The 26,771-nt window shown below is 40.6% G+C and overlaps 1 protein-coding gene across 3 annotated transcripts in view; it reads right to left on the bottom strand.

Annotated features, from left to right (window-relative positions):
• LOC118228992 (nuclear receptor subfamily 5 group A member 2-like) overlaps positions 1-26,771 on the bottom strand; it is a 47,632-nt gene that overhangs the window by 13,719 nt on the left and 7,142 nt on the right. For all 3 annotated transcript variants that reach the window (XM_035420594.1, XM_035420593.1, XM_035420592.1), the window contains 4 exons: positions 24,709-24,850; positions 19,584-20,260; positions 4,490-4,609; positions 1,153-1,300 (listed from right to left, as the gene is read on the bottom strand). In XM_035420594.1, coding sequence (XP_035276485.1) covers positions 1,153-1,300; positions 4,490-4,609; positions 19,584-20,260; positions 24,709-24,850 — 1,087 coding nt within the window. The remainder of the gene's footprint in view (positions 1-1,152; positions 1,301-4,489; positions 4,610-19,583; positions 20,261-24,708; positions 24,851-26,771) is intronic.

The raw sequence follows: 26,771 nt of genomic DNA, 5'->3' as shown, positions 1-26,771 counted from the left end.
AGGGCCATGTGGCCGGGGGCCAGTCAGGCCGGAGAAACAGGGCTTTGATTTCCTTTAAAAGGTCTCGTTTGTAAAAGGTGAGGGATGGGGAGAGGGACGCGTCGGCGAGCGGGAGGATTTATGCCCGTGTGCGGAGCCCTCTATCGATCCGGCGCGGGCGCGCGGACTAAAACCGCCTGGCGGTCTTCCGCTTCCCAGCCGTCTGGCCTGGGAGTGGCACTTTTACAACGCCGATTTCGTTCCCAAATTATTTGAACACTGCCTGCATCAGAGACCCTATCAGAAGGCCAGGAGTGAAACTGAATCCAGATTAAAATTATTTGTTTATTACCTTGATCAAGTCAGGTGGGTCAGCTGAGAGCAAGCTCCCATTTAAAATGGCGACCTGATATATAACAAGCAGGTAGTTTATTATTAGCATGCAACAATAAAAGGAAAAAAAAAGAATAAATTAAGAAACAACTGATGACAATGGAGCATTTAATATGCAAACCTGATGGTATAAATATATATAGGATAATGAAGATAGTCTGGCATGCACCTTATTTGACTGTCTACTTTATTTGTGTACATTTTGTATTTAATGTGGAATTTATTTCTATATTTATTTCTATATTTCGCAATAAAAGTTCCATCATTCATCCTCTGAGTAGGTCGTGTCATGTTACAAAGGAAAATATATCAATAACCCACACGTCAACCCGCAGAACTTTTGAATGTTTTTGCTTCTGTGAGTGAGTGCATTTATACAAGTGAGTGTGTGTGTGTGTGTGTGTGTGTGTGTGTTTGTGTGCATGTGTGTGTGTGTGTGTGTGTGTTTGTGTTCATGTGTGCATGTGTGTGTGCATGTGTGTGTGTGAGTGAGTGTGGAAAAATACCAAGCTCCACAAAGTCTAGTCTTTTCTAGTCCCAGAGCAGGGGGAATGGAAATCCTGTTGTACACAGTTGCACACAGTGCCTCAAAACACGCGGCGCACCGTGGCCTCGGGTTCGAGAAGGGAGCACTCCGGAGCCAAACGGTCCTTTCTCCAGGCAAACTCCGAAGCCCCGGCCAAAAGCTGACCTTGGGAGAGTGCAAATGCGATCCCGAGACAGATCCCAGGCAGATTTCACCCCCCTTCCCCCCCAAGCCCTCCTCCCTCATTTACTCACCCTGGCTGAAGAGCACCAGGAACTTGAGGCACACAAACTCCCTCTGGTCAAACTGCAAGGAGCGTAGCTTCCCCACCAGGTCCTGTGCGTGGCCTAGGAGGCTGCTGAGCGTGGCTCCAGCTTGGGAGGCGAGTACGCTGTAATCCACCTGAGAGGGGGGGGGGAGCAGACCACGGTACATAAACCAACACGCCGCGCCATTACATCCACACAGCTCATAAACAAAGGGCTTCCCCTCACATTCAACATTCCCGCCACATCCACCCAGGGCAGGAGGCCTACCCCTGAGGCATAAGTCAAACTCCAAACGTTTTCCTGTCAAGTAAAAAGTAAAAATTGCTGCAGCATAAATGGAAGGCTCATACCACAACACGATGAAGGTTTAACCTCTCCAGAATGAGTTTTAAAAACTGTTTTAGAGATGTGCTGCTTTGCTGGTGGTTACAGCACAAGTACATTTTAAGTTCTGTGATAACTAAAATTGATGAAAAGAGTAACAAATATTACTTTAATGCAACAAGAGGCACTCAGTACTTATTTGAGAAAGGTGAGGACAAATGTTGAATGGGCTACTTAGAGGCAACAGTTTTACCATGGAGGTCAGCCCTCTAAATCACGTATCTTCCATCGAGTCCTAATAGCACATAATTCAATATATCAATTAAAAAATACTTTTAGCTGGTTTAAGTCACCTTTCAGTTGATCTTTTTGGAACAGAACTATACAGCAAAGAACAAAAAACAGAACTGCTTTATGACAATATCTATTTCTGCCTCCTGACTGTGAATGGCAGGTATGTTCTCCACCAGCTCCCCCATGATCGCCCTTCAAGGGCCTACGTTTCCTCCCGGACCTGCGTATCTTGTATCTGGGCTGCATGGCGGGGGGAGATAACCACGGCATAGGAACTGAGATCAAATGAGCAAAGAGCCGCATTTCCCCTTTATCTGCACCAGAGCAGTACCGAGGGCCCAGGAAAACGGGCCCCCTGGGCCCTCCTCCAACGCCAGTCCAGGGGTCCCACAGATACTCTTTCAGGTGCTCCCCACATCTGCAGCAACAGACTGCAAACCAGGGCTGAGAGTCTGCCACTCACAGCAAGCATGCCGTCATGAAATTTTTATATTTATTGACAATTCATTACCATAATTGACTCGGATTGTGTAAGGGGGATTTCTGGAGGATGGCTGGCTGCAGAATCCTAAGCAGGGGATGGGGGGCTCCCCAGAGCTGCATTTGCAATTAAAAACAAGGCAACCTGGAATTTATTTATGAGTAAATATGATGAGACCAATTTTTCAGTTTTGCCCAATAGGGAAATTTCAGATGCTCTTTGCAGTTTTATTTAGGATGGAAAAAAAACGAGTCATTGAAAACCAAACCATCCCACACCCCTCAGCGGTGTCAATCAATTTACATAAAATCAGCTGAGCATCAAATTACTTCAATGAGAATTCAGCCTCAGGCTGTCCCGCTTTTCTCTATCATTGTATGGACCATTAGAAAAGCCCATAGTTTGACTACTGCTGTATAAATGCAGCATAATAACTGCTGGATCAATTTCACATACTGCGCTATTTCAATGACTGGGTTCATTTTTAATGTCTGGGCTTCTTTAAAACAAATTTCAATTTTGACCTCACATGTAAAGTGAATTTACAAACGAAAAGAACAATTATATGTTGTTTACAAGGAGCCTAGGATAGTTCATTAAAACGTGACGTGGTGTACCCTACAGTCAAAAAGCCTGACATTTATTTTAGGTTTCCACTGAACAAGATGAAAAGGATTTGAAAATGAGTTCCACATAAAAAAACTATTTTGCTGAACACATAAAGAACTGATGCCAATCAGGAGCTGATGCCAATCAGCATTTGTCCCAAATATAGACTCACACTCACAATTAAATTCACGCTTTTAAATATCGGAATCAGTTAACAAAGTCCAGTGATAACAAAACTAACCTGACACATTTATTTTTGTTTTAACATGAAAATTGTAGTTCACATTTGACAATGTCAGTCACGTGAAAGTATGGAATTTCACATGATTTTATGTCACAGGTTTTGTTTTCGCATGTGGAAATTTTCATTCACATGAAAAATACATTTTATTGTCAAAAAATAATCAGATGTGAAAATGTTCAATTGAAAAGAAAAAGTTAAATTGAAAATGTGAAAAGACAAATTTTTTCAAAGTATGAGTCAGGCCAGGTGAGAAAAAACATAGATTCTTTAGACTGTAAGATGGTCAACTTCTGCAATTCCTTCAGTCATCTCTACTTCACCCCAGTGTAATGCTAGAGTTTATGAATATTCATGAGATGCGGCTCACGCAATTGGAACAGTTCAAATTAAACACAAAAGGTAATGTTCAGCTTTTAGAATACAGAGCTGACCATCTGGTTGGTCTACAGAACAATATTGGTAAAAAAAAAATAAAACATTCCCAATGTAATGCGATTGGGAAAATCAGCACAATGATTGGCTGCACTGATTGCTCAACCAAAAAAGCAGGAAGTTGGTCAGTTTCTAAACTGGCACTGGAAGAAAAATCAATGATTTGCCACAGAAGGCAGCTCTTCTCTTGGTTTGTGATAAAGGCTGTAAAACTCTTCAAAGGGCTTATCGCATGTAAGTAATTGCCTCCCCTATTTAGCACACGCCCTATTTTTCCCTCTCACTCACTTGCTAATGCAAGATGGCTTCTACTCCCAGTCCAGTGGCTATAATGAATGTGTTGCGATTGCCCTGTTACTCCAAGTAGATCTTCCATCCTCAGGTTTTCCCAAACTGAAATGCAAATGAATACTGACCCTGGCTCGTCCACTATGCTAATTGCTTGTGCCAGAGAATGCCATTTTGTTTGGTGAGCAACTCACGTCCTTTAAGCAAGCACATATACTTCAAATATTTTACATTATTTTAAAACTCTCACATGCAATCAAATGTTAACATTCTATTCACAACCTCTAATTTCTCTGCCAGATGTGCAACAACCAGCTTCACATGAATGCCTGTCTTTGAATGGGGCATAAATAACACATTGATGGCAAAATGCAAAGACCAGCCTTGATTGCCCAGGACGAAGGCAGAAAGCCAGATGAAAGAGGAGCCTTCTAAGCTTTGAACGGTAAATCACTCAATCGCTCAACTGCTTGTCTCTTTCTTTCAGGGATTAATAAAAATAACCACCATGATGATTTATTTACCTGCATGTATGATTAGATGTCAAGATTTTGTTGTTGATAGTGATTGGGTGCATTGTACTACACTATTGAGAGTAATAGGACCCTCCATAGAAGACTGGGTGCTATGGTTACAGTCATGTGACTCACCTGTTGGCCAGTAACAAGGAGGATGGAGCCTTCTTTTCCATGTACCACTTGGCGAAAAATGTGATCTAGAATTAAGAGTTCACTCCAGCAGTTCTGGAGAAGCTTCATTTGGTCATCAACCTGCCATAGAAAAATAAAAGAAAGACCTACATTATCAAAATGATTCATGGTCAGTGGTGTTTATGAATGAAATGCAGTAAGTTCAAGGTCATGATTTTCTTGTTTGCTTAAAATGTGTAATATTTCAATTATTTGGAATATTAAGAGTGAGAGCAGTTCAAAACCTGAATCATAAAATGTTATGAAATGAGGAGAAGGTTGAGACTGCGTAGTACAACTGAAGCAGACACAATACTGTGCAAAACAGGTTGTTATGCATACAAATATAGACTTGTTCAAGCAATGTGTACAAAACAAGTCAAATAAAAATGCAACTAACACATTTGATAATTTAATTTTGAAAACCATATATATGTGATTTTTAAAATATTTGACCCAATGCATAGAAAATCTAAAAGTGTACACCAATAACCAATGAATACATTGCATTACCTGTTTACTATTTACTTACTACTAATTTTAAACAATTCAAGAAAAGCCACTCTAGTAATAACATATTTATTAATGTCTACTAACAGAATGAAATGGTCCTTTAAATGTGAATTGATAATACATAGTAATAATCACACATTAATGAATAATACACATGATGTATTTACTTATTGCTTTAATAATTGATCAGTCACTTTTCAATGTATGTTTCAGATAGATGAAATGTAATTTTTGAAATACTGAGCCTATCTGGCCTAACAGGGTCATTCAAAATTCTACAGTGTTGGAACAGATCATTGACTGCACAAATACAACAAGGTACAAGGGACCATGGGGGAGGTACAGGTCTTGTGCAAGTCTTTACCACCGGATGCACATTCTCCCACAGTGGAAACTCTCAGCGTTGTCCACACTTGTCAGCATTAACTGTTTTATCTGTGGGCCAGGTGATGCCATGCCACTGACCGTGCTTTACCAACGATGATTAAGTTCTGACTTATCAGACAACTCTGTCTGCTATTTCAAAGAGAAACAGACGAAAAGTCAGGCAGTGGGACTCGAAACAGGGTGGCCATTGTCGCTGCTGTTGTGTTTCCCACAGCCCATGCCATTAATGATTACACACTGTAGCTGGCAGGTGAATGAGAACATTGCACAGGAAAAAATGGCACAAAGCAAAGAACAGGGAAGAGCAAGAAATTATCTGAAAACAACATTTTGTAAAACTATATATTTTGCCTGCATAGGCTTGTGGAAAACAACCAGAGGGCTTTCGGTGAGGATTCAATATAAATGTATTGCAGCATTACCGCTACAGAACACATAAACAAGTTAGATCTATCATTTGTAGCCTATGATTACCACAAAGTAAACACAACATATGAGTAGGGCATACCATGACCAAACACAATACTACATGTTTAAATAATACAAGTTTCCCTAAAAAAAAAATCATATCCAAAACCCAGCAAAGACTAATTTTACTTATGGATGCTAAGTAGCTTGTTACTTAGCTAGCTTGAGTTCTGACAAATGCTTGCTGGATGCCATTAAATAAAACTTTTCGAGCTATTGTAACCACAGCAGAGATATATACAGCTGAAAGAATTTAAATACCATTGTACTGTACAGTGTAACAGCATTTTAGTTTGTTGTACCATTTTACAACATGAACACCACATCAACTGTCTATTCCAAATTGAAAAAAACATGCAGGCCAATCAAATTATCAGATTGCAGATTTTCAGCTGCAGTCATCATTTTGACTGCATTTTATGCAGTTATAGTGCCACTTGAGAAAACAGCCTTTGGCAAATAAGGGAAATTTAAAACAGCTCTGTATTTAGGATGGTTGAATACAGAAGCTTTTCACATGTGAATCCTGTAGGCAATTTTAGGTACCAGACCTGAACATATCACAATATGTCCTACATCCATATCATGCACAAAATTTAATTAAATCCTCTATAGAAACAAAGCATATCAATGTATTCCAGCCATGTGGATTGGCACAACCAGTGGGCATATCAATGGCTTCATCTAAGTGATAAAGCCCAGAATTATTTGCATCACCACAGTAAGGTAATCACGTAATAAGCACAGCATGGGACAAACCACTGTCATGATAATCTGAGGAACCCTGGCTGAGGAAACCCACTATACCCTTGGCAAGCCAACCGTGTCCTGCCAATGTGGACTCTCATCCATAGATCACTAATAACTTAGTGAAGCCATTCTGTGATGTCTTGGCTATCGGGGCCAACACTTATACCAGCAGAGACACCCTGGAGCCTGTGATTTCTTCCTTGACAAAGTTTCTGTTATGCAGTTCAATGGTTCAAATGTCACTGCTGGTTGAAGGATACATTACACTGCACTTAAGCGTAATGACAAGTATTATGTTGTAGCGCAAGGGGAACGTTCAAGCATGCAGTCCAGGCATCTACCTTTTCGGCCAGAAGTCTCTTAATCCTAACGTCTCTGGTGGTTAGAGGAGAGCCAGTCGAATGCCAGTGTTATTCATGCCTGCATTTGGTAGCCAAGGCTTTTTACTCTGAGCACAAGTGACAAGCCCACAGTTTTATAGAGCACAGCATGCGGATTCCCATGTGAACCACCTCACCCCCCACCCCATTCAGATGCCATAAGTATAACACACTTATGGCATCTACCCAACCATTATTTGCAGACATCCACTCTTGCTCCAAAATGCTGTGATATCAAGAACAGTATTAATGCTTTTAGAACTGTAAATGGAAACTGTTTTCAATAATAAGAAAGCGTGGATTCAACATGCCTTTGACGTACCTTCTGCAGCAATGTGGCTCTATTTCAATCATTTCTTTCTAATGTATCTAATGTAGATCATTGGCTGACCAGTTAAAGTAATATTAAGACACTAACTCGAATTACTGTATTGTTGTTTTTTCATTAGGTTGGAGTACATTATTGGGGTTTGTATGCAACCCATGCATCATTTCTTAGCAGCCAGTTGTAGAGTTGAATTTCTGTCTTTGCTGAATTAATTATTGTGGTAATTTTATACTTAGTTTGTTTATTGCACAGTTGTTTGGCAGACAGCTTACAAACAGTTCATGAAGTTTCAATTTCTCTTGCACATTGGCTGGGTGTGTTGCCATAGCGGTGGCCTTCATTAATCGGTCTATTGAGCAGCTGAGTAGAAGAGTGCCTTCACAACTACATTGTTCAATTGGCTGTGAACAGCATTATTTAAGTAGGACCACTGAAATAAAAGGGGGCAGCTCAGGCCGTCTTGTCTGCATGAACAGACTGTCTTTCTCATGATGCATTGTATTCGGTATCATCTCGGAATTCTTACATTACAACATGCCTTATAGGTTTAATATAAGAATTATCTGCATGAATCCAAAACTTTTTTTTGGTTCTAGGTTGATACTGTGCTTCCATTTATTGGTCCAGAAATATGTTTGCCAGTTCTGGCACTTGTTCACGTAACTGTGGTGGATGCACTTATGTTCTCTTTCAGTATAACTCACTCTGGATAAGAGACTGCTAAATGAGTGAAATTCAATGTAATGTTGACAAAGAAATTCCATGTTAGGAGCATGTCAGGCTTATATCTTCAAACTGCCAAACTGAAAAACACGATCCACTTTTAATAAGCATTTTCCTATATGATATTTATTTATCAACTCCATAATTAACTGAGCAAAATTCTCTGAAGTGTGAGCCAATCCTCGGGAACAATGCTGGGGCATTCACCGCACGGAAAAACTAGACACAAGTTCCGCCTTTCTCTGGTCTGAACGGCCTAGGATACTGTATGCTTTGGCTTCCACACTCTAAACACCATCAAACTCACCCTATGTGCTCCTTCCACTAAAATGCAAGAAGAATCTGGAACTGTTCAAAAGCATGTGAGGAGCGGATAGCCCCTAGGAAACCATACACCGGAGGAGATGTTGCAAATTTATGTAATTACAGCATGGGGTTTGGAACGAGAAGGGTGGCATGTGCAGCCCTCTCTGGTTTCCATTACCGAAGTGGGAGAAATTGAAAAATAAGACACCGAAAGAGAATATTACACAATATTTGAGCAACATATTACACACAATATGTTCCATCTGTCAACATGTACAGTTCAAAATTCAGCATATTATCATGAAACACCATGTATGAAAGGCATCAGAATATATTTTAATATACATCATATGTTTCCAAATTAACTGCATTAATATAAAATAATTAAATATTCATTTTTACTTTTGCAAAGACAAAGTTGCGGCTAGGGTGATAAAAAGTGTGTTCACATAATGTCGCACACTATAGTCCTCAAGGTGTGGTACAAATACCAATGTCCCAAACGTTAAGGTCTGTCCACACCCTGGTCTCCAGGGACAAGCAGAGCGTGTCCGTGTCAGACTGCTAGCCCTGGGTCTTTTCCTGTTCTTGATCCTATGCTAATCTCTCCGAGCTCATTTGTCGCAACGTGGAATCTACACCTCTGGCATTCGCAGTTGATGCTGGAATAATAAGAATGGTAGATTATCATTCATTGGCCACGAGCACTCCACTTTGCCTTCTCACACTGAGCCCCACGACCCCCCCCCCCCCCCCCCCTTGCCACCACCCACTCACCGCCAGGCATTATTTTACTCATTTGTATTACTAGACATCTCGCAAATCATACTTCTCTCAGTACTCTTTGGTGCTCATTACACGAGTCACATTCAAGAAACAAAATGAAGGTCATAAGAGTAGCTGTCGCTGGAGGTGCTCCATATTCCGTACTACTCTCAAAATCGGCCTTGATTCAATTTAACATCAAAGCACTTGATACTTAGAAAATACAATCAAGAAAACTTGCTTAAAAAAGAAAACTGTTTTTTTTTTATAGGTGAAAAGGCAATTCAAGAAAAGAGAAAAAAAAGGAAATTCAAGAAAAGGTTCATTTAAAAAACTGAGGTCCTGACACACCGTGGGTTGAGGCTCTATGATTATTAATGGTAAATCCATAATGTCTCAGACTCAGGATAAGAAAAATTAATCATTTAAAAAAAAAAAAAATTACAACAGGAGGCTGAACTGCGCTAGACATATTTTATCTTCACAAAATTCAACCAAACAGTAGCTCACTGTGCAATTGGGAGGACTTAGAAGTGCTCACAATTCATGGCAAGAGTACGCACTGCGCCCGATTAGTAACTGAGCACTGTGATGGCCAGTTGCATTGAGAATCAGTGTTTCTGTGGGAAAAGATGATTGGTTCCTCTGGGTCAACAGGCATCAGTCTGGGTCTATGAGGGAATTGGGGAGGGCGGGGTGGTGGGAGGGGCCAGTCTGATAGCCAGCCAGATCGATCGCGCAGAGGTGTGGAGATTGATCTGTTCCCACGATGACTACACTAATGGTCTCTAGGGATAGTTGCAGTCTAGTCTAGAATCTGTTAGAGAGAAAAGCTCCAATGCAGAAACAATAGACTACATAAAACTGCTCCTTGTGGCCAGTTTTATACCAGGTATATTTTAGCTAGTCACAATGGCACTATCCACTATGACATATTACTCCATCCCCCTTTAAGGATTAAAACCTATGGATTTCTAATCACACAAACACAGAGACACACACACACACGCACGCACACACACATATTGACACACAAACACTTATATATCAAGAGCATAAACATCAGCTTATTATTATTTGAGGGATTACTGGATATAGCACTTTTGTCCTCATGAGGTTATAGACTATAACAGATACAGACCAGAATTAGGCACAGTAATCATACCATTAATTAACAAGGAAAAAAGATGATAGGGTACTTATGTACACATAATTCAGAAAATACTCGATCTGGAAAATACTCTGGATTATGGGAATTAGCTGGTGTCATCTCTATTTTTTTTTTTAAAGAAAACCCACATCAGATCAAACAACCAAGAAGATTTCATTATTAATACAATAATACATTGTTGCAACTCTGCTGTTTCTCACCAACAATACAATTTTATTCTAACACAGAATCTAGGTAATTTACCTAATTAGGAATGCTAATTAGAAAATAAGGTCTGAGAAAGCACCTCTTTCCCACTCCTGTTTCTTTCACACAGTTGGAAGACTTAAGCCGGGTGGAGGTGTAGCTTAAACCATCAGAGTAAACCACTGCAAACCACAATCATACACAATAATGTTAATTTTAAAAAATGGCCCCTGACCTACTAATGTGGGATTTGAATGGCTTAAAGCAAAGACGCCATTAAAATAATTATCAAAAAGAAAACTAATCAAATATTCAGATATTAGGCTCTTAATACAAGGGCAACACTGGGAAGGAGATTGCTCCTAAGCTACTGAAATATTGCCTTTCAAATGATCCAATTGTGGTTCTTACTGTAGACTACTAGTCTTGGGATTTATGCAATGTTCAAACAAATACAACCCTTTGTTCAAGATTTACAAAGCACTTAAGGAGGAGCCATAATGGACTTGGAGGCTGCACTGGAAAACAAGAATCTGTTACTTAGTATAAAAATGTAAGCCTTTTGTTTTAAGCACTGCTTCCCCTATTCAAAATTGTAATTATTGTACGACCCATACCATCGGAGCACTGGTATGGTGGGTGATGCACTCATGCATAAGTCAGTGACTGTTTTACACCGTACAGGCCAACCAGAGCTACAGCATAGCTAGCGACAGCCTGAGGAATGTATCTTACACTGCTGGTAGACCGTGGGTACCTGGCACACTGGGAGGAACCAATGCATATAGTCCAGACTCTAGTCTAGTCTTTTAATCAATGTGGGCTGAGGCCTGTTGTGTAGTGCAACTGTGGACTTTTTACTTTTACTTATTTCACAGCCGTTTAGCAGGAAATCCTTTCTGGAGACTTATCCTATCTAGTGCTAACATAATAGCAAAAATCAGGGACTGAAGTGCAGGAATTTCCCAAACGGGGAAAGAATAGGGTCGTAGGGACATAAAGTGGAGATTTGATTGACAACTATCCCATTGAACATTAAACTAAATTATACAACCAAGAATTAAACTGCCTTTATGAGTATTAACTACATTCAACAAACAACGGCAACGAAACAAAGGCTCTGAAAATTTTTTTGCTAAATCGAATGAGATGTAGTTAAGCCATTGTTGTCCCACAAGGCTAGCCCCAAATTTGATGTGATAGATTATGGATAACCAGTGGAGGGCAGTGAGGAGATGGGTGAGGTGGGAGTGTTAGTTGACTCACGTTCATAGTCAGCTGCTGAGGCTTAAACCTACAACTGGAAGGCTCAGCAGTCCCCTTTAGTGTTGGGCGCCTTTTAATGACTGTCACAGGGTCGCTGGTTTAAACGATAACAATTATAAGCAAATGCCCACATGAAATACAGGCCCTTGGGTGGTGTTGCTCACCACAGTGACCAATGACTAGCTATGTAGCATATGCTATTGCTTTTATCAAATACAAGAAATGTATGGTTAGTTTTAAAATTGTCTCGTGAAATTTCTTCAAACATGTTTTGATTTTATGAGGCAGAGCTCTAAGAAGTGCTACTTATGGTACTTGTGGGAGCAGCGAATTAAAATACATAATGGGTTGTAAAAAAAAGATACCATACTATTTGGAAAAAGGAGTTTCCAGTGTTATATAAACTGTATTTACAGAAAAAAGTTAAACTTGCAATTATTTGCATGTCAGAGTTGACCATAAATGTTGATTGAACCATTAGTTCAGTGATGATTATACTATCCACATGAACCACTACAAATAATACAGCCTTCCTGTATTTCTTTTTCTATTTCAGGATCAGTAGCCTCCTTGCAAAAGCAGGGTTGTCTTAAAGTCAGCAGAAACACAACTCCCTGATTTTCAAAAAAAGGGCAGAGAACCTGACTAAAACTGGACATCAGAAATACCCTGTTAAAAATGGACGCACACTCTATCAGTGTATGGGAACCTTTTCTCCATGTGCCTTACCTGTTGGAATTCTGGCCAATCATCAGATAAATGATCAAGGGAACATTACAGAGAACAGCAAACACACCTGTCTTTGTCCTGTTTTAGCAAAAGCTGTTTTCTGGCTGCAGACCTTGGGAATTTTGGCCATTGCGATGCCTTGCATATTATGTTACCCATCTGAAACACACACGTCCGCATCTAATCGGCAGTAGCTAAATATAAGCTCCTTGTAAGCTAACCCCTGTGTCCTGTCTGTCTTGCTGGATCCGCTGGTCATCTTTTGTCTTTTGACTCTTTTATTTAGCAAACCTTGGTCTGAAATAGATGGCCATAAATTACAGGGAAAAATAGAAGATAGGTGCTGACAGTGGGTGCTGGGTACTCCAGGCAGGTAGCCCAGTGCCTTATAAAAGTGAAAATTACATGGAAAGACAACGGGAACAAAATCAGGGAGGAATTAAACTGATTTGAGACTGAGGCCTGAGAATTTTTTCAACAACCGACAAACTCACATCAGTATGTATATAAGAAAAGCAAGGTTACACTGAGTATCTGTTATTACTAAGTTAAGGGGCCAAAATGCATTGCAGTTACACTGAATATATCGCTTTCCTTTAAATAGAGTGTCTACATTTGCACTTGTTCATTTCTTTGCTACCCGTGACAGCCATCAAGATAATTTGATGTTACAGCCAGCCATGCTCAGCTGTGGTGAGAATTTCTACAATTCCAGATGACGTAAATCTGCCAGGCCTGTGTTTGTCCTGTCTGACATATGGCACACGCAGGAGCTTAGCTATCGCACAAGGAGATATCCAAACAGGTCTAAGCACAAGCCATTGTTTTAATACCAAGAAGTAGGAGCAAACCCAGGGAAATCAATTGATTAGTGAACATACAAAGCATTTCAAGTCCTTAACCATCCAAGACCAATTAAGGATGAATTACATACAGTATATGCAGTAAAAGATACATGAAATTGAGAATACCAGCCAAATAAAAAAAGTGTTTATGATCATGATCAACAAAGAGCTCACATTTCGTGAGCACATACAGTACTACATTTCACACACACACACACACACACACACACACACACACATTTACACTTTTTAAACCCCTTTTATGGTTGGAAACACATCAGATAAACTGCCTTGATGCATGCACTCTAAACACATTTCCACTCAGATTTCCCACATTACTTCTGTCAATGGAAGCAGCAGACTTTTGGGGATTTTTAGTGAGCGAAAAACAGTTTTCTGGGGCTGGGACTAACTGATTTAGTCCCTTTTCACCACCTAATGGTAAGAATAAGGTACTGCCAATGCACTGGGGGGGAGGTGGGGGGGGCACTGAATGACCGTGTATGAGACACTGAGGCTGAAGCAGGCCTGGCCCTTAAAGATGCGCGGGCTGGCGGACGCTGGACGCAGGCGGGAGGCCTCTCTCTGAGCCCAGGCTTTCATCCCTCATCAAAGCCACAAGTGGATGAGCAGACCCTCCGGCCAGCTAGCGCCCCTCCTTCATGTCCCTCCGCGGGGTTTCCGACCCTAAATCTTCCCTTTTAACACGCGCCTCTGGCTTCCTTCCCCCCGTGACTCGGGGGGCCTCGGAGGTACGCGACAGGGCCCCTCCCCAGCCCCGAACCCCTCGAACGACGGCGAGGCGGCAGCGGGACACGGATCGAGACGGTGGGAGATAATTGGCAAACCAGACACGCCCGCCAGCAAGCTGAATGCCCCTTTCTGCACTGAAGCAGCCATTGATAAAGCTTGCTGATGGAGTCTTAACAAAAAACCCAGGGAAAGAGTTTTGTTGGACTCACAAATTGTTTTCCAATTTGGTCTTTTTTTTTCTTTCACTTTTTCCTAGTCAGTGCTCAGGACGTGCGGCTAAATACTTTCACTGGAGTCGATTTATTGAATATATCTGGCAGTAAATTTAAGAAATGAAACTGATCCTCTGAGCCAACTCTTGTGTTTACTAGATCCAGGAACATCCATATTTAAAACAGCACAAATACGTCGCAAATCATTAACAAATCCCCTCTGTCAAATAAACAAGCAAGCCATATATCCAAAATTTTTTTTTTACTTGTTCTGCAATTTTGTCAGAATCAGTAAAATTCTGGTAATGTTTTAGAGAACTTAGGTACAATCACTCCAACACTTTCTAGTTTTTTACATAGAGAAGTCTACAGTATATAAGGATAAAGGGTCTCCACAGGCAGACATTGCTGCAGATGAGTGAACAGGTGAAACAGAGAGCTTGGTGGGGGAGGGGGGGGGGGTTTACCCCACATGAGCAAACACCCCACGACGACCCACATGCCACCACCGATTGAGGCTAGTGTGGGAAGGGGGTGGGGGGGGGGGGGGGGGTATCATCTATCAGCGGACAAAACACAGGACCCGAGAATGTTGCTGCTCCTCAAATGAAATAATATATCTCTGAAAGGCTACGCCCGCGCGAGGCCCCGGGGCCCATCCATCAAGCGCCGAGGGCGGCTGCCGGCTCCGCCGCGGCAGGGCCATTAGACCTCCACCTGTTTTCCCCTTGTCCTTCACAACGCACCCCTGCCCTTGCCGTTAGTCCCGTCCCCATGTTCATCTTCCCCCACCCCATGCGCTGATATAAAGCTGGAGGGTTTCGGGTTGAGGGGGGGAGGTTGTTGGGGTTGGGGGGGGAGGGGGGCTGGTCCGCGGAATACAGTAATTCAAATGCAACGGACCAGGGACGCGGTTGCAAATCTCTGCCGGCCGACCCTCGGCTCAGGCGTAGTTTGTCACCGGCGGTGGCGGCGGCGGGTGACCTCAGCAGCGGCACCGGAGGAGGGGAGCGTGTGTGTGTGTGTGTGCGCGTGTCTGTGCGCACGTGTGTGTGTGTGTGTGTGTGTGTGTGCGCGCGTGTCTGTGCGCACGTGTGTGTGTGTGTGTGCGCGCGTGTCTGTGCGCACGTGTGTGTGTGTGTGTGTATGTGTGTGGCGTGTCGCCCTGCCGGCTCACAGGTCAGGCCTCAGGCTGCATTATTAATTCCCCCTGTTAGTGGGGGTGGAAGGAGGTGTAAAAAACAATAAACCCACTCCTTCAAATCAGGCCAACAAAAAAAGTGCTGAGGGAACATCTTTGTAAAATATTAACCCCCAGGCCAAAGTGTTAGAGGTGGACGTAGCCTAACCAACAGGTAAATATAATTCGACATCTCATTATGTCAAAGATCCTCTACTTGCTGTATCACAGCACATGCACAAGAGAAGCGCCTTATTTAAAAGCACATGGTTGGGAGAAGTTTCAGACAGCTAAAATGACTGGATGTGAGGTTTTACCCAGAGCGCCTCAGTGCATTCCTGAGGGACTGGCCTCTAGACACCGCGGATCTGGCCTCTTCTCCAGCTGCTTTTCGAATAAGGCCCCGGGTCTCGCTGGGGGCTGCCGGCTTGGGAACAAGACCTAATGCAGTCCTCCCCACTTAATGGCTGATCTGGTATTGTCATTCCTGGCTACGTTTCCACAGTCCCGAACCTGTCCCCGAGCAACTGTGAAAGGACGGATATGAATATCGGAGAGCTGCACGTCAACCTGCCTGCCGCGGTCCGTTGAGTTTTATTGGCTCTCAGAACTACATAATGCATGTGCGTAAAAATTACAGAAATTATAAATCACACCTTCTTTTTCAAAAAACCTGCCACATCTTGGCAGAGACATAAGCCAATATATTTACTTTGAGCTGTTACAACCAGACTACCATAAACACTTGGAAATTCCGAGAAGAAAATTTCTAAAGGTTGAATGAACCCTCCTAAGCAAAATACCGACCTTAAAAACTATACTACTGTAAATTAATTTGGTCCAATCATGTGCTTGCTGTGAGTTTCCTATCAGGTGGAACATGGTGGAGCGTTACTCTGCCATGAATGTGGAGCATTCAGTGGTAGGAAGGCTCAAGCTGACCGCTACCCCTTGCTGGGCTGTTCGTACCTGCTTCCCACTGATTGGTATAAAGGCTGCATGAGTATTACCTATATTTTATAGATTCTCTTAAAAATACAGATCAATCCAATTTCACTCACAGAACTCACAGAAGTGAGGGTATACATTTGAAAATGAAACTCCAGTGTGTCTGAAAAAACCTGCTGAATGTTGGTAACAGTTTGCCGCATATCATCTTATAATTCTGGGGTGAACACTGCACAAATGCATTGGTAATTTAATTATTTTCTGGAACATTCTTTACACAAACTGGCCATATTCATTTATAGCCAGATGCTGTAAATAAATATATAGCTAGGTGTATTCATACAGTTGTAAGCACGTTATGCTACACAATTTAGACTGATGTGGTACATTTTCTAATGCTTTGATTCCATCAAAAAATAAAAATAAATAAATAAATGGTGAGCTTAATAATAAAATATTACATTTCCATATATAATATGGAACATACATAATTCCCACCTATACCTTACACCAACCCAATATAAAGAAAATGTAAGATAAAATGAAATGGACTGAGGCTAAGCAGAGAGCCAATTCTACTGTGAAGTGCCTAAGCACAAACCACCCATAAAGACCGTAACAGCAAACTGTTTATGAGTCCTATGAGCAGGCCAAACCTTTGGAAACAAAGCTTGAATATCATTGATAGTGTATTTTTCCCAGGTCTCATGACAAAATATCCTTTTGTTCCCACAATGCTATTAATAACAGAGTAGCTGCAGGTGTATTTATAGTCACAATGCAGTAAGCAGTCAGGGAGATTCTGGCCATTCACTTGCATGTCCTGTGTTTACACGATGCAGCCCTGAGTGTGTCAGAGGCTCATATGTGCATGTGCTCTACTTAGGCGACACTGCGTGTCACATTTGATGTCAGTCAAGATCTTTCAGGCATGTACACACTGCCCAGTAAACACGATATTGGCGCGAAGCTTGCCCTCTTTGCGGGAACAGTTTTATAGGGAATCTGAGATATCCTGCACCGGGCTGGTTTTGTCACTACTGTATTTCACCGCCTCCACATATCAGGAGGGGGGTGACGGGTGGGGAAGAGATGGGGGTGGGCTTTGGGGGATGGCTTCCCTTGCGACTATATTTTTTAAGCTTCCGTACATTATTTTCTCCTGATAAAACAGCACAAGAATTTTCTCCCTAACTGTAATGTATCTCACTATGTACAAAGTGTTATCTTTTACTTTTGAAATGAAACTTTTCTCATCATTGTGCCTTGAGTGCACTTGATAGCTGTGTATACTATTTCATAAAAATGTATCAAAATTTTGTAAATTTAAATTTTTAGATTAGCTATACTGAGCATGCTCAATTCTAGTTACCATTTTTACAAATTATGAATTATATTTTACATCCTTGAACTCAATGGAATTTAAATTGAAAGCAAATTTCAACTCCATATAAAGTTCAACCCACATGCATCCATACAATTAAATAATCATATCAACAAACTCTAAATAAAAATTAATTTAAGGGAAATGTTACGTTTTTCCTAGTTCAAAAACAATTCTTTTAAAAAATGTTGATGATTCTGGAAACTGTTTTCTGAAGAAAAATAAAATATTCTGTTTTTAAATAGTCAAATTTAAGTAAAAATTTTGACTGAATCCAGTCCTTGGTCTTGTGGTCTGCACTGCAGCAGCCTGACTGTTCCTTTCCCCAGTATTCTGATGTACATACAGTCTTCCACCCCTTCGCTCTCAGAATCCAGAGTTTAATAGGATTGATTCCCATCAACATCTCTAAGCTTTCAGCTTAACAGAATCCACAGACGTTTGTGCTAATTAAAACATGGCCTCTTGAGGTGCAAATAGACCATGCGAGCAGACTGTAATTCCACTCAATGCATTTGTCAAGTATTTCTGGTAGACATCTTCTGCTTATGTTCATTATTATGTATCTACATAAGACAAACAGATTCTCACAACCCACTAATACAGCTCTCAGGGTCCTGAGGTCCAAACTACCCACAGTGCATATGGGTGTGGGAATTAGCTGCAGAACAAAGGCAGTGTTTTCCCATTCCAGCAATGAGGATTTAGAATGTAACTAATACACTTCAGTGGCTAATTAGCACAAATGTAACACATTTTCTGATTCAAGAAGGAAGCATTACTAAGAAGCATGAAAACAGAGACATGGGTTAGTGTTTGTGTGCCCCACTATATAATGCAAATTTGTACATATTGTAAAAATATAGGGCCAGATTTACTAAGGGCTTGCGACTGATTTTCTGACCCAAAAGCAGCAGCTACAAGGTCACAATATCTACACTGAATTTACTAAATGGTCACAATGGGCCAAAACCATTATTAGGATGCATTACGTTACGTAGTGACTTTCCTTTTGACGCATAGTTACATGTGTTCATGTATATGTATACCTGGTGTGAGCACGGTGGAGATAATAGCCTATAGCTCAAACACAGGATGCCAGAGAAGGGTGTCGGGCTATACACACATCCTCAGAAGTCAAATCAGTTTCCCTTGTGGGCTGCATGGGGCGGAGAAGAACGAATGCATTGCCTGTTTTTCCTGATTTGTAAATTAATGTTTTCTTTTTCTTCCGGCTCCTTCCCTACTTGTGTCTAGTTGCTTTGTATCCACTTCTTAGTGCCTTGTAATCTGGATGTGTAAGCATTGTATATTGTTTCTCATTCATTTCATGGGTGTTTCCTACCTCAAAATTGTGAATGAGGGCATTGAATGTATTTGATAGCAGAAATAGAACGGGCCTAGGTAAATCAATCGTTAATGAGTCAGTATCTGCAACTGCAGTATAGTGAATGTTTTGCATCGTGAAAATTTCCTTAGTTAATCTGGCCCATGGCCCTTTCATAAATACTGCAATCTGTAACTTTGAGGTTTGTATCTTTGAGGTTCCATCAGTGTCTTCAAGGATTTGTTGAACTTGTCCAGACAATATTCTGTAGTCAGCAATCAACATTTCTCTTAAAGCCTGACAAACAAATGCAAGTATTACTTCTTAAATCACAAACACGATTTTGGTTATTCCTCAACTCAGCCAACTGGGTTTGCGAAGGAAAACTGACTTCATATTTTACGAGAATCCTGTATGTTCTTTCTGCCACCTACCTTCAGTTCCCTGAAGAACACGCTGCTTCTTGCCCACTCAACAATGGAGAACAGAGTCTGGTCGGCCATTTTGCACATGAGTCCAAAGGTGTTGAGCTTCTCGTGCTTCCCCCGGCTGGCCTGCTCCTGCTGCAGGTAGGCCAGGATCTTGGTCCGCACCTGGGGCTCGTCCGGCTCGCACTTCAGCAGCTCCACAATGAGGTGGGGGAATCCGGGCGGGGAGCCGCTCTGATAGGCGTCGGCGTAAGGGTACCCCAAAAGCGACTCGGGGGAGCTGCTGTAGGGGTCCGGGTACTCGGACTTGATGGTGCGGCTCTGGAAGTGGCCGTAGGCCGGGTACGCCTGCAGGCCGCCGTGAGGGGGCATGGCCATGCTGATGGGAGGGGCGACGAAGGAGCTGCGGTCATAGTCAGAGGGGGGCAGGGCGGCGTGGGTGTGGGCGTGGACGTGGCCGTGGACGTGGCTCAGGGGCAGGCCCTTGGAGGCGGAGTGGATGCTCTGGATGGCGGAGGAGAGGGTGAGGTCGGTGGGCGCCGTCTGCATGGCGTGACTCACGGCCTCCATCTTGAGCCCGCTAGCCCGGATTAGCGCCTTCTTCTGCTGCTTCAGGGCCCGGTCCCGCTTGTACATGGGGCCGAACTTGTTGCGGCCTCCCCGCATGCGGTCTGCCCTCACGGCTGCAGGGACGAAAAGGGACGAGTTAACGTGCTGAACCCAGGGCGGGCAGGGGAAGGGGGAACAGGACGCTTAGGAAACATACGATTCAATCAACAGCCACAGCTTCTGTTTACTGTACTGTCCGAAGACAGAGCTGCACTGTAGCTGTGCTGCAGGTCTTCAGCACAGCTGACATGGGCTCCTGATCGATAACAGGGATTCAGTCGATTTAAACTTCAATACAGCAATATTGTAAGAAGCTGTTCAGATTACTTCCTCAAATGTTTACAAAAGACACTATTTAAATGTGCTGCAATATGTGCTCAAAATTTTATTTTACAAGTGTCAGTCATGGCAAATAAAATTAATTGCATCAATAAACAGGGAAAAATCACAAAACCTGAGCATTAGACAAACAATTTGTTTAAAAAACAAAAAAAAAAACAAAACAAAACAAGGCCTATACAAAAATCAGCATTTGAAATAGACCCAAACTAAAGGAAATTCAAACACTTATGTTAATCGAATCAGGACCAACAAAACAAATGTTATGCAACAACAGAGGAAGCATTCAGAGGATTGTGTTTAGCTTTTGGCATATCGCGCTTTGTGTGCTAACTATTCACAATGAATTATTTCTTATTCAGCAGAAGAGCTGAAATCGCAGCTTTTGCTAACTACAAGGTTATTGCAGTAACTCTCCAGTGGAAACCGAAGCTTTTTGAGGAGCTCAAGTATGGCATTATGGCTTCTAATATCACTGTAATAAGAGATCGACAATAATTAAAAGAAAGGTTGCTCAACATCTGCCAAGGAATATTGCCAACTACTTCTCCTCAAAATAGTGGCTGGACACACCAAGATTAAGAACGGTCTCACCACATACACATGCCACTGTCTGTACCACTGCATGCACGGTTTGTGGCCTTTTTATCTTCAGGACAGGTGTGGCATTGAAAATATACAGCAAAATGGTGTATTTATATTAAACATTATTGCAAGGACTTTTCCTATTAATGATTCCTACCAAGAAGGCAATTAATGAGCTGGAAACTAACAGTTAGCCCTGTTGGGAAAACACAATTAGTTCTGACCCTGCAAGTCAAATCACGGATGCATGTTTTTTTTCTTTTTTCTTTCTTTTTTGGTTTGGAATTATTAGTCTAATTAAACAAGGTTATTTACATACATGTCATTATAATTATTTTCTCCAGCTAAGAATTAAAAATTCATCCCCCATTTTGAATCCACTTGTGTCTCATTTTTCCTAATTTATTTTGAAATAAATCTGATTGAGAAAAGCCTGGAAGAATTTTATCACGAATGAACACATTAATAATGTACAGTTTCTGCCAAGAAAGACAAAGGGCTACTGTATATATTTCGCTGTATATATCAATTCAATTCAAATTCAAATTCAAATGGCTTTATTGGCACGTAACACTGTACATATTGCCAATATATATATGTATATATATATATATATATATATATCCTTCACTCAAAATTATAACTTTGAAGCACTTTACAGAATGAATGAACTTGCAGAACAAACTTAAGCGATAACACTTTCCATCAAGGAGGGGGGTGGCCAAATTAAATATATTTGCTATTATTGTTTTCTATGGCAAATTTGAATGTGAAAGCTAGATTTCAGTTTCCGATAAGCCATTGATGAGAAGACACGAATGACTAAAACAGACTAAAATGCCCAACAGACATGCTGAGCAACATTTTTTGTAACAAATTTCAGCTAGAAATGCTGTGCAAGAAATTAGACAGAAGTATTACCTAAAGGCATTGCATTTCATTGTTTTCTTACATTAAACAAAAAAAAGCATTGCAGCTGGATTGAATCTGCACAAACAAGACCAGGTCAAAACCTAGTATATGGCTGGACTGAACCGGCCGACCAATGGTGCAACTTCATTAGTCAGTCACTCACTCAGTCACAGACATTCGCATTTACAGGGCTGGCCACACTGTTGTGGTCCAGCCAAAAATACAAGGAAAACCACATCATGCACTATGTGCAATATTTATCTGAAATAAGGGTCAAATACATCTTGGCTCCTCACATACAGCTTAGCTTCTTCTACTCTTATCAAATGCAGCACAGCAGCACAACAGCACACTGGGGGCAAGATGGTGCAGGCATACCCCATAATGTACACCACTCAGTTACAATTCAGCTATCTTTTACAGGATGGATTACCTTTTAGTAAAGTATATTTAATTAAAATGTTTTTTGTTTTGTGAATATCTATGGCAGATTCATCAGCAGTGTTAGAAAAAAACAAAAACAAAAACAAAACGGCATTGGGTCACATGAACATATCAGAAAAGAAAAGGCTCAAACATTCATTTGATGCTTCAAAACAAATAATACTATTTATTTACATTCTGAGCACATCTGTCGTCATCAGAACACTGGTTATTATTCAAACAGGTAATTTTAAAACTTGCACCCTCTGTGAAGTGCGCTCCTCCCATGTAAACTTCAAGGGTGGTGAAAAAACCAAACATACAACCACACATCATAATTTTACAATGCATGGTAATAATAAGTATAATCTTTAGACAATAAAAACTACATAGAAACTAACACCAAATGGCAAATATATCCATGTCTGAATAACTATGAACCAGCATATCAGAACAAATCACGTATGAGACAGTCTAAAAGAAAATTACCCAGTAGTATAATAAGCATTTTGTCCCTGGAAATCATGCCCAAACATACCAGTTTCAATTGAACCAATGACTCATCATTAATTGCCAGTGACTTATGTGATAACAGTTTTTAAAAATTTGTATTGATATTCTTAATGAGGCTTCCAGAAAGGCAGCAGTCTGTTTACACTTTCAACACAACAAAACAGTTCAAAAGCACAAAAACTTTTCCACAGTTGTACAGAGAATACTCATGCTTGGCCTTTATTTATTTATTTATTTTCGATACTCAAAGTTTTAATTCAGGCAGTCTATACTTCCTCTGTCTCATACAGATATAGTATTACAATTGCATTCAAGCATATAAGGACTAGTTTCCCATGAGGAAGTGGATCATTTTTTTTAACAAGAATGCACCAGATGGCAGAATCCCTGACCTGTTTTCTGTTCTGTAATTCACGCATTGACTTTTACACTGAACATCCATGCAGTTGTATAGGGAAGGGGTGATGTTTCAAGTAAAAATGAACACAGTTCTAGAAAAATCTAAGAATCTGCACAGATCCTTCATGTTCAGCCTCACTGTGGAGTGTATGGCCACACTATGGTGTCAGGTTATCGTTTCAGCACTGTATACAGTATACAGTGCTGAAAGGTATGATCCCTGGCTCTAATCAGTGCTTATAGCGTCATTTTTTTAATCGGACTGCTCAGTCTCTAATTTTAAAACATGCATTTGGAGCCAATTTAACTGCAGTTTATTGCAGTATAAATATATACACGTGTTCTGCCATTGGAAAGAATCTGGGAAAGAGTGTTCCGCCCACGTAAGACAGTCTCTGTCATCTCCAGATAGACAGATAGATAGACATAACAAAAAGCTCACTGATAAACCATAGTGGGGCAATGATATTAATGATTCCTGCATCTTGTTTGCATGTAAAGGTAAGTGAAAGAAAACAGGCAAAAAATGATGGCAGCTGTAAATTTTTCCTTTGAGAGTTTGACAATAAGCAGCCATTTTATATTACTTTAGCCAAGATTACTGCATCAGCATTTATTTGGAGAACAGGGAAAAGACTTCACAAAGCATGTCCGAAAACCAGAGAAGCCTCTAGGAAATTGAGGGTTCATATTCAGAGTTTTGGTTCAGCGAAAATGCTTTAAAATGCAGTTTGACTTGCAAGACCGAACATTACAGTGACAAACAGATGCCCATAAAAAAGTACAATGGACAGGGCTCATTTTTCTCCAGACTCTTTGACCGTCGAACACAAAAGGTCTGAGAAGATGTTCAATTCCTGTTATACGGTAAAATTTTCCTGCGTAACTGCTCTGTGATTTTAACGAAATGAGGACCACACAGTAGGGAGGCCATTCTGAAAGAATGAACGCCGCTTCGACTTGTGTGGAGAGTGGGAGCTATCACATAATCAACATAATAAGGTAGACAGATCCTGCCTGTTATCACCTCCTTCTTTCAGACAACATATTTCCAGGATCCTGTTTAAGCTAGCAGTGCCAAAAGTCAGCTGTGGTAAAAAAAGAGGGACCACTTCATCTAACTGCAGCACATCATTCTCAAAAGTCAGGAAGAGCGATCATAATTTTCCATACATGGGTCACTTTCAAAGGCACTGGTACTGCAATGTACTGCACAGATTTGTTCAAAATATGTAGATACAATACAACCCCAAATCCGATGACAAAGGACACCCCGTAAATGGGTTGTGAAAAGGAATGTAAATGATTATTAAATGAAAAACTGAAAAGATGACTAAAAATAAAACCTTACCTTCGAGTTTCATGCCCACTGTAAGGCACTTCTGAAAGCGGCAGTAGGGACAGCGTTTCCTCTGCGTTTTGTCGATCTGGCAGCTCTGGTTCTCTATACACGTGTACCTTTTGTTGTTCTGAACTGTGCGCTTGAAGAAGCCCTGCAGAAACCAATGAAAGCAGATATAGAATCAACGATTAAAACAGTTGCATACAAAATACAGACGCACTTCTAATATGTACATATGCATATGCGGACACATCTGCACATACCCATGTACACACAAATATGCACACACGCACGCATACATGGATGCATACACAAAAATACGCACAAACACACACACACACACACGTGTACACATATGCACATTTATGTGCACACACACACACATACACACATACATACAACTACATCTAAAATGCAGTGGCAACAAGGATGCAAGTGACTTCATTTGGGATCAGATCATTTGGAAACTGTACTGTATGTAACTATGTTTTGTTGGATTTCATAAACTCTTGGAAGTTCCATGGACTAACTGAATCTGTCATTTGAGGCATCAATTCCTGACATAGTAGTCATTAAGTGCAAAAAAAAAAGTATCATCTCATCTCTAGAAACATAAAACTGCTGAATGTATACATCCAGTAAGATGTTCACAGTTACTCTGAAAGGTGAATACTTGACTACAACTTTTAATGCTTTTAAAATAATGCAAGTAGTGAAGAGTTCTTGTACAATTAAAGATGGTTTGTAGTTTTAGGACATTCAATATGGTACAGTAAAAAGTGAAGTTAAGACTTTTCAGTTTAACCGAAGGAAATGTTAAACAGGTTACATTAAAAAGTATTCCTGCATAGCATGCTTCAGTGCATGTGAAGGTCACATTATATCTGCCGCTCTCATACATTTTCAAGGAAATGTATGATTGCATAAAATGTATTCAATACTTATGGCTAGTCCAAACCAATATGTTATATTTTGAGTTAATTCTGTTGGTGACAAATTACAACAAACAAAAAATTCATAAATACTGAGAACATTGATTATTGAACATAAAATCTTTTTTTATTCACAAAGTTAAATGTGGAATTATTTTACTGTGAATTTAAATGTTTTTAACATTAGTCTAATGTAGACTTTTAACCTCTTGTGATTTTTAGGCATTTTGAATACATATCTCATTTTGTAAATGAAAGTGTGTGAAAGTGAAAAAATACAACAAATTGTATTTACAATTTACACTTCTAGACTGCCAGGATCTCATCTGTAACACATTTCATTTTACAACCAAACTTCAGGCAGGACAAGCTTAAAAATATCCAGCATATTCCATGGTTGACAAAGTGCTGAGTGTTCATTTAAATCTGTATAAAGTGTATTTGAATCATTTGGGCTGTATAAATGATCTTCATTAGTTTCTCGAACACCTCTTCTTTTCTGTTTTAATCTCAACCATTAGTGTGTATATATTGTAGCTACCACACATGTTACGGTTTGAAAATGTAGGTAATCCAACCTCCATTTTAGTCACAGCCAAAAAAAGGATTGCATTTCATAATGTACAAAAAGCTAAAGATTATGGTTGAAGAATATTTTCAAATAGGTAGACATTTGTACTTGCACTAGTATGGCATCGTGAAAAGTAATCCTTTAGTTTTCCTACCCAAATAAGTCATTTAAATGTGTCATTGATACTAAGGCCAGGTTAAGACCAACGACTGTGAACGAGAACTGTTAATCAGAACACACCCTAATTGATTTCACTACCACCGATGCCGTGAAAGATCTTTGGTGCGCCTTGGAGGCATTCACTGCAATGGAAGCATGAAAAATAACTGCTGTATAGTTCTGATTAGGACTGACTCAAGCTACTTGGCAGCACTGTGTGGCCAATGCATTATGTGCAAGGTCATTGTGCAAATAGAGTACGGGCTTGGATTCAATCAACATTTGTCCTTAACTTCACAGTTAAACGAAAGTGTTCGTTTTCTTATTCAAAAACACAATTTTGCAACTTCTGCAATAACCGTTTCTGTTCATCGAAAAATAAAAATAAAAACACTGGCATTTATTTGCAA

Source organism: Anguilla anguilla, chromosome 6 (genome assembly GCF_013347855.1).
Source record: "Anguilla anguilla isolate fAngAng1 chromosome 6, fAngAng1.pri, whole genome shotgun sequence".
Lineage (NCBI taxonomy): Eukaryota > Metazoa > Chordata > Actinopteri > Anguilliformes > Anguillidae > Anguilla > Anguilla anguilla.
The sequence above is the reverse complement of the archived record's forward strand: the minus strand, read 5'-3'. Positions and strand labels throughout refer to the sequence as shown.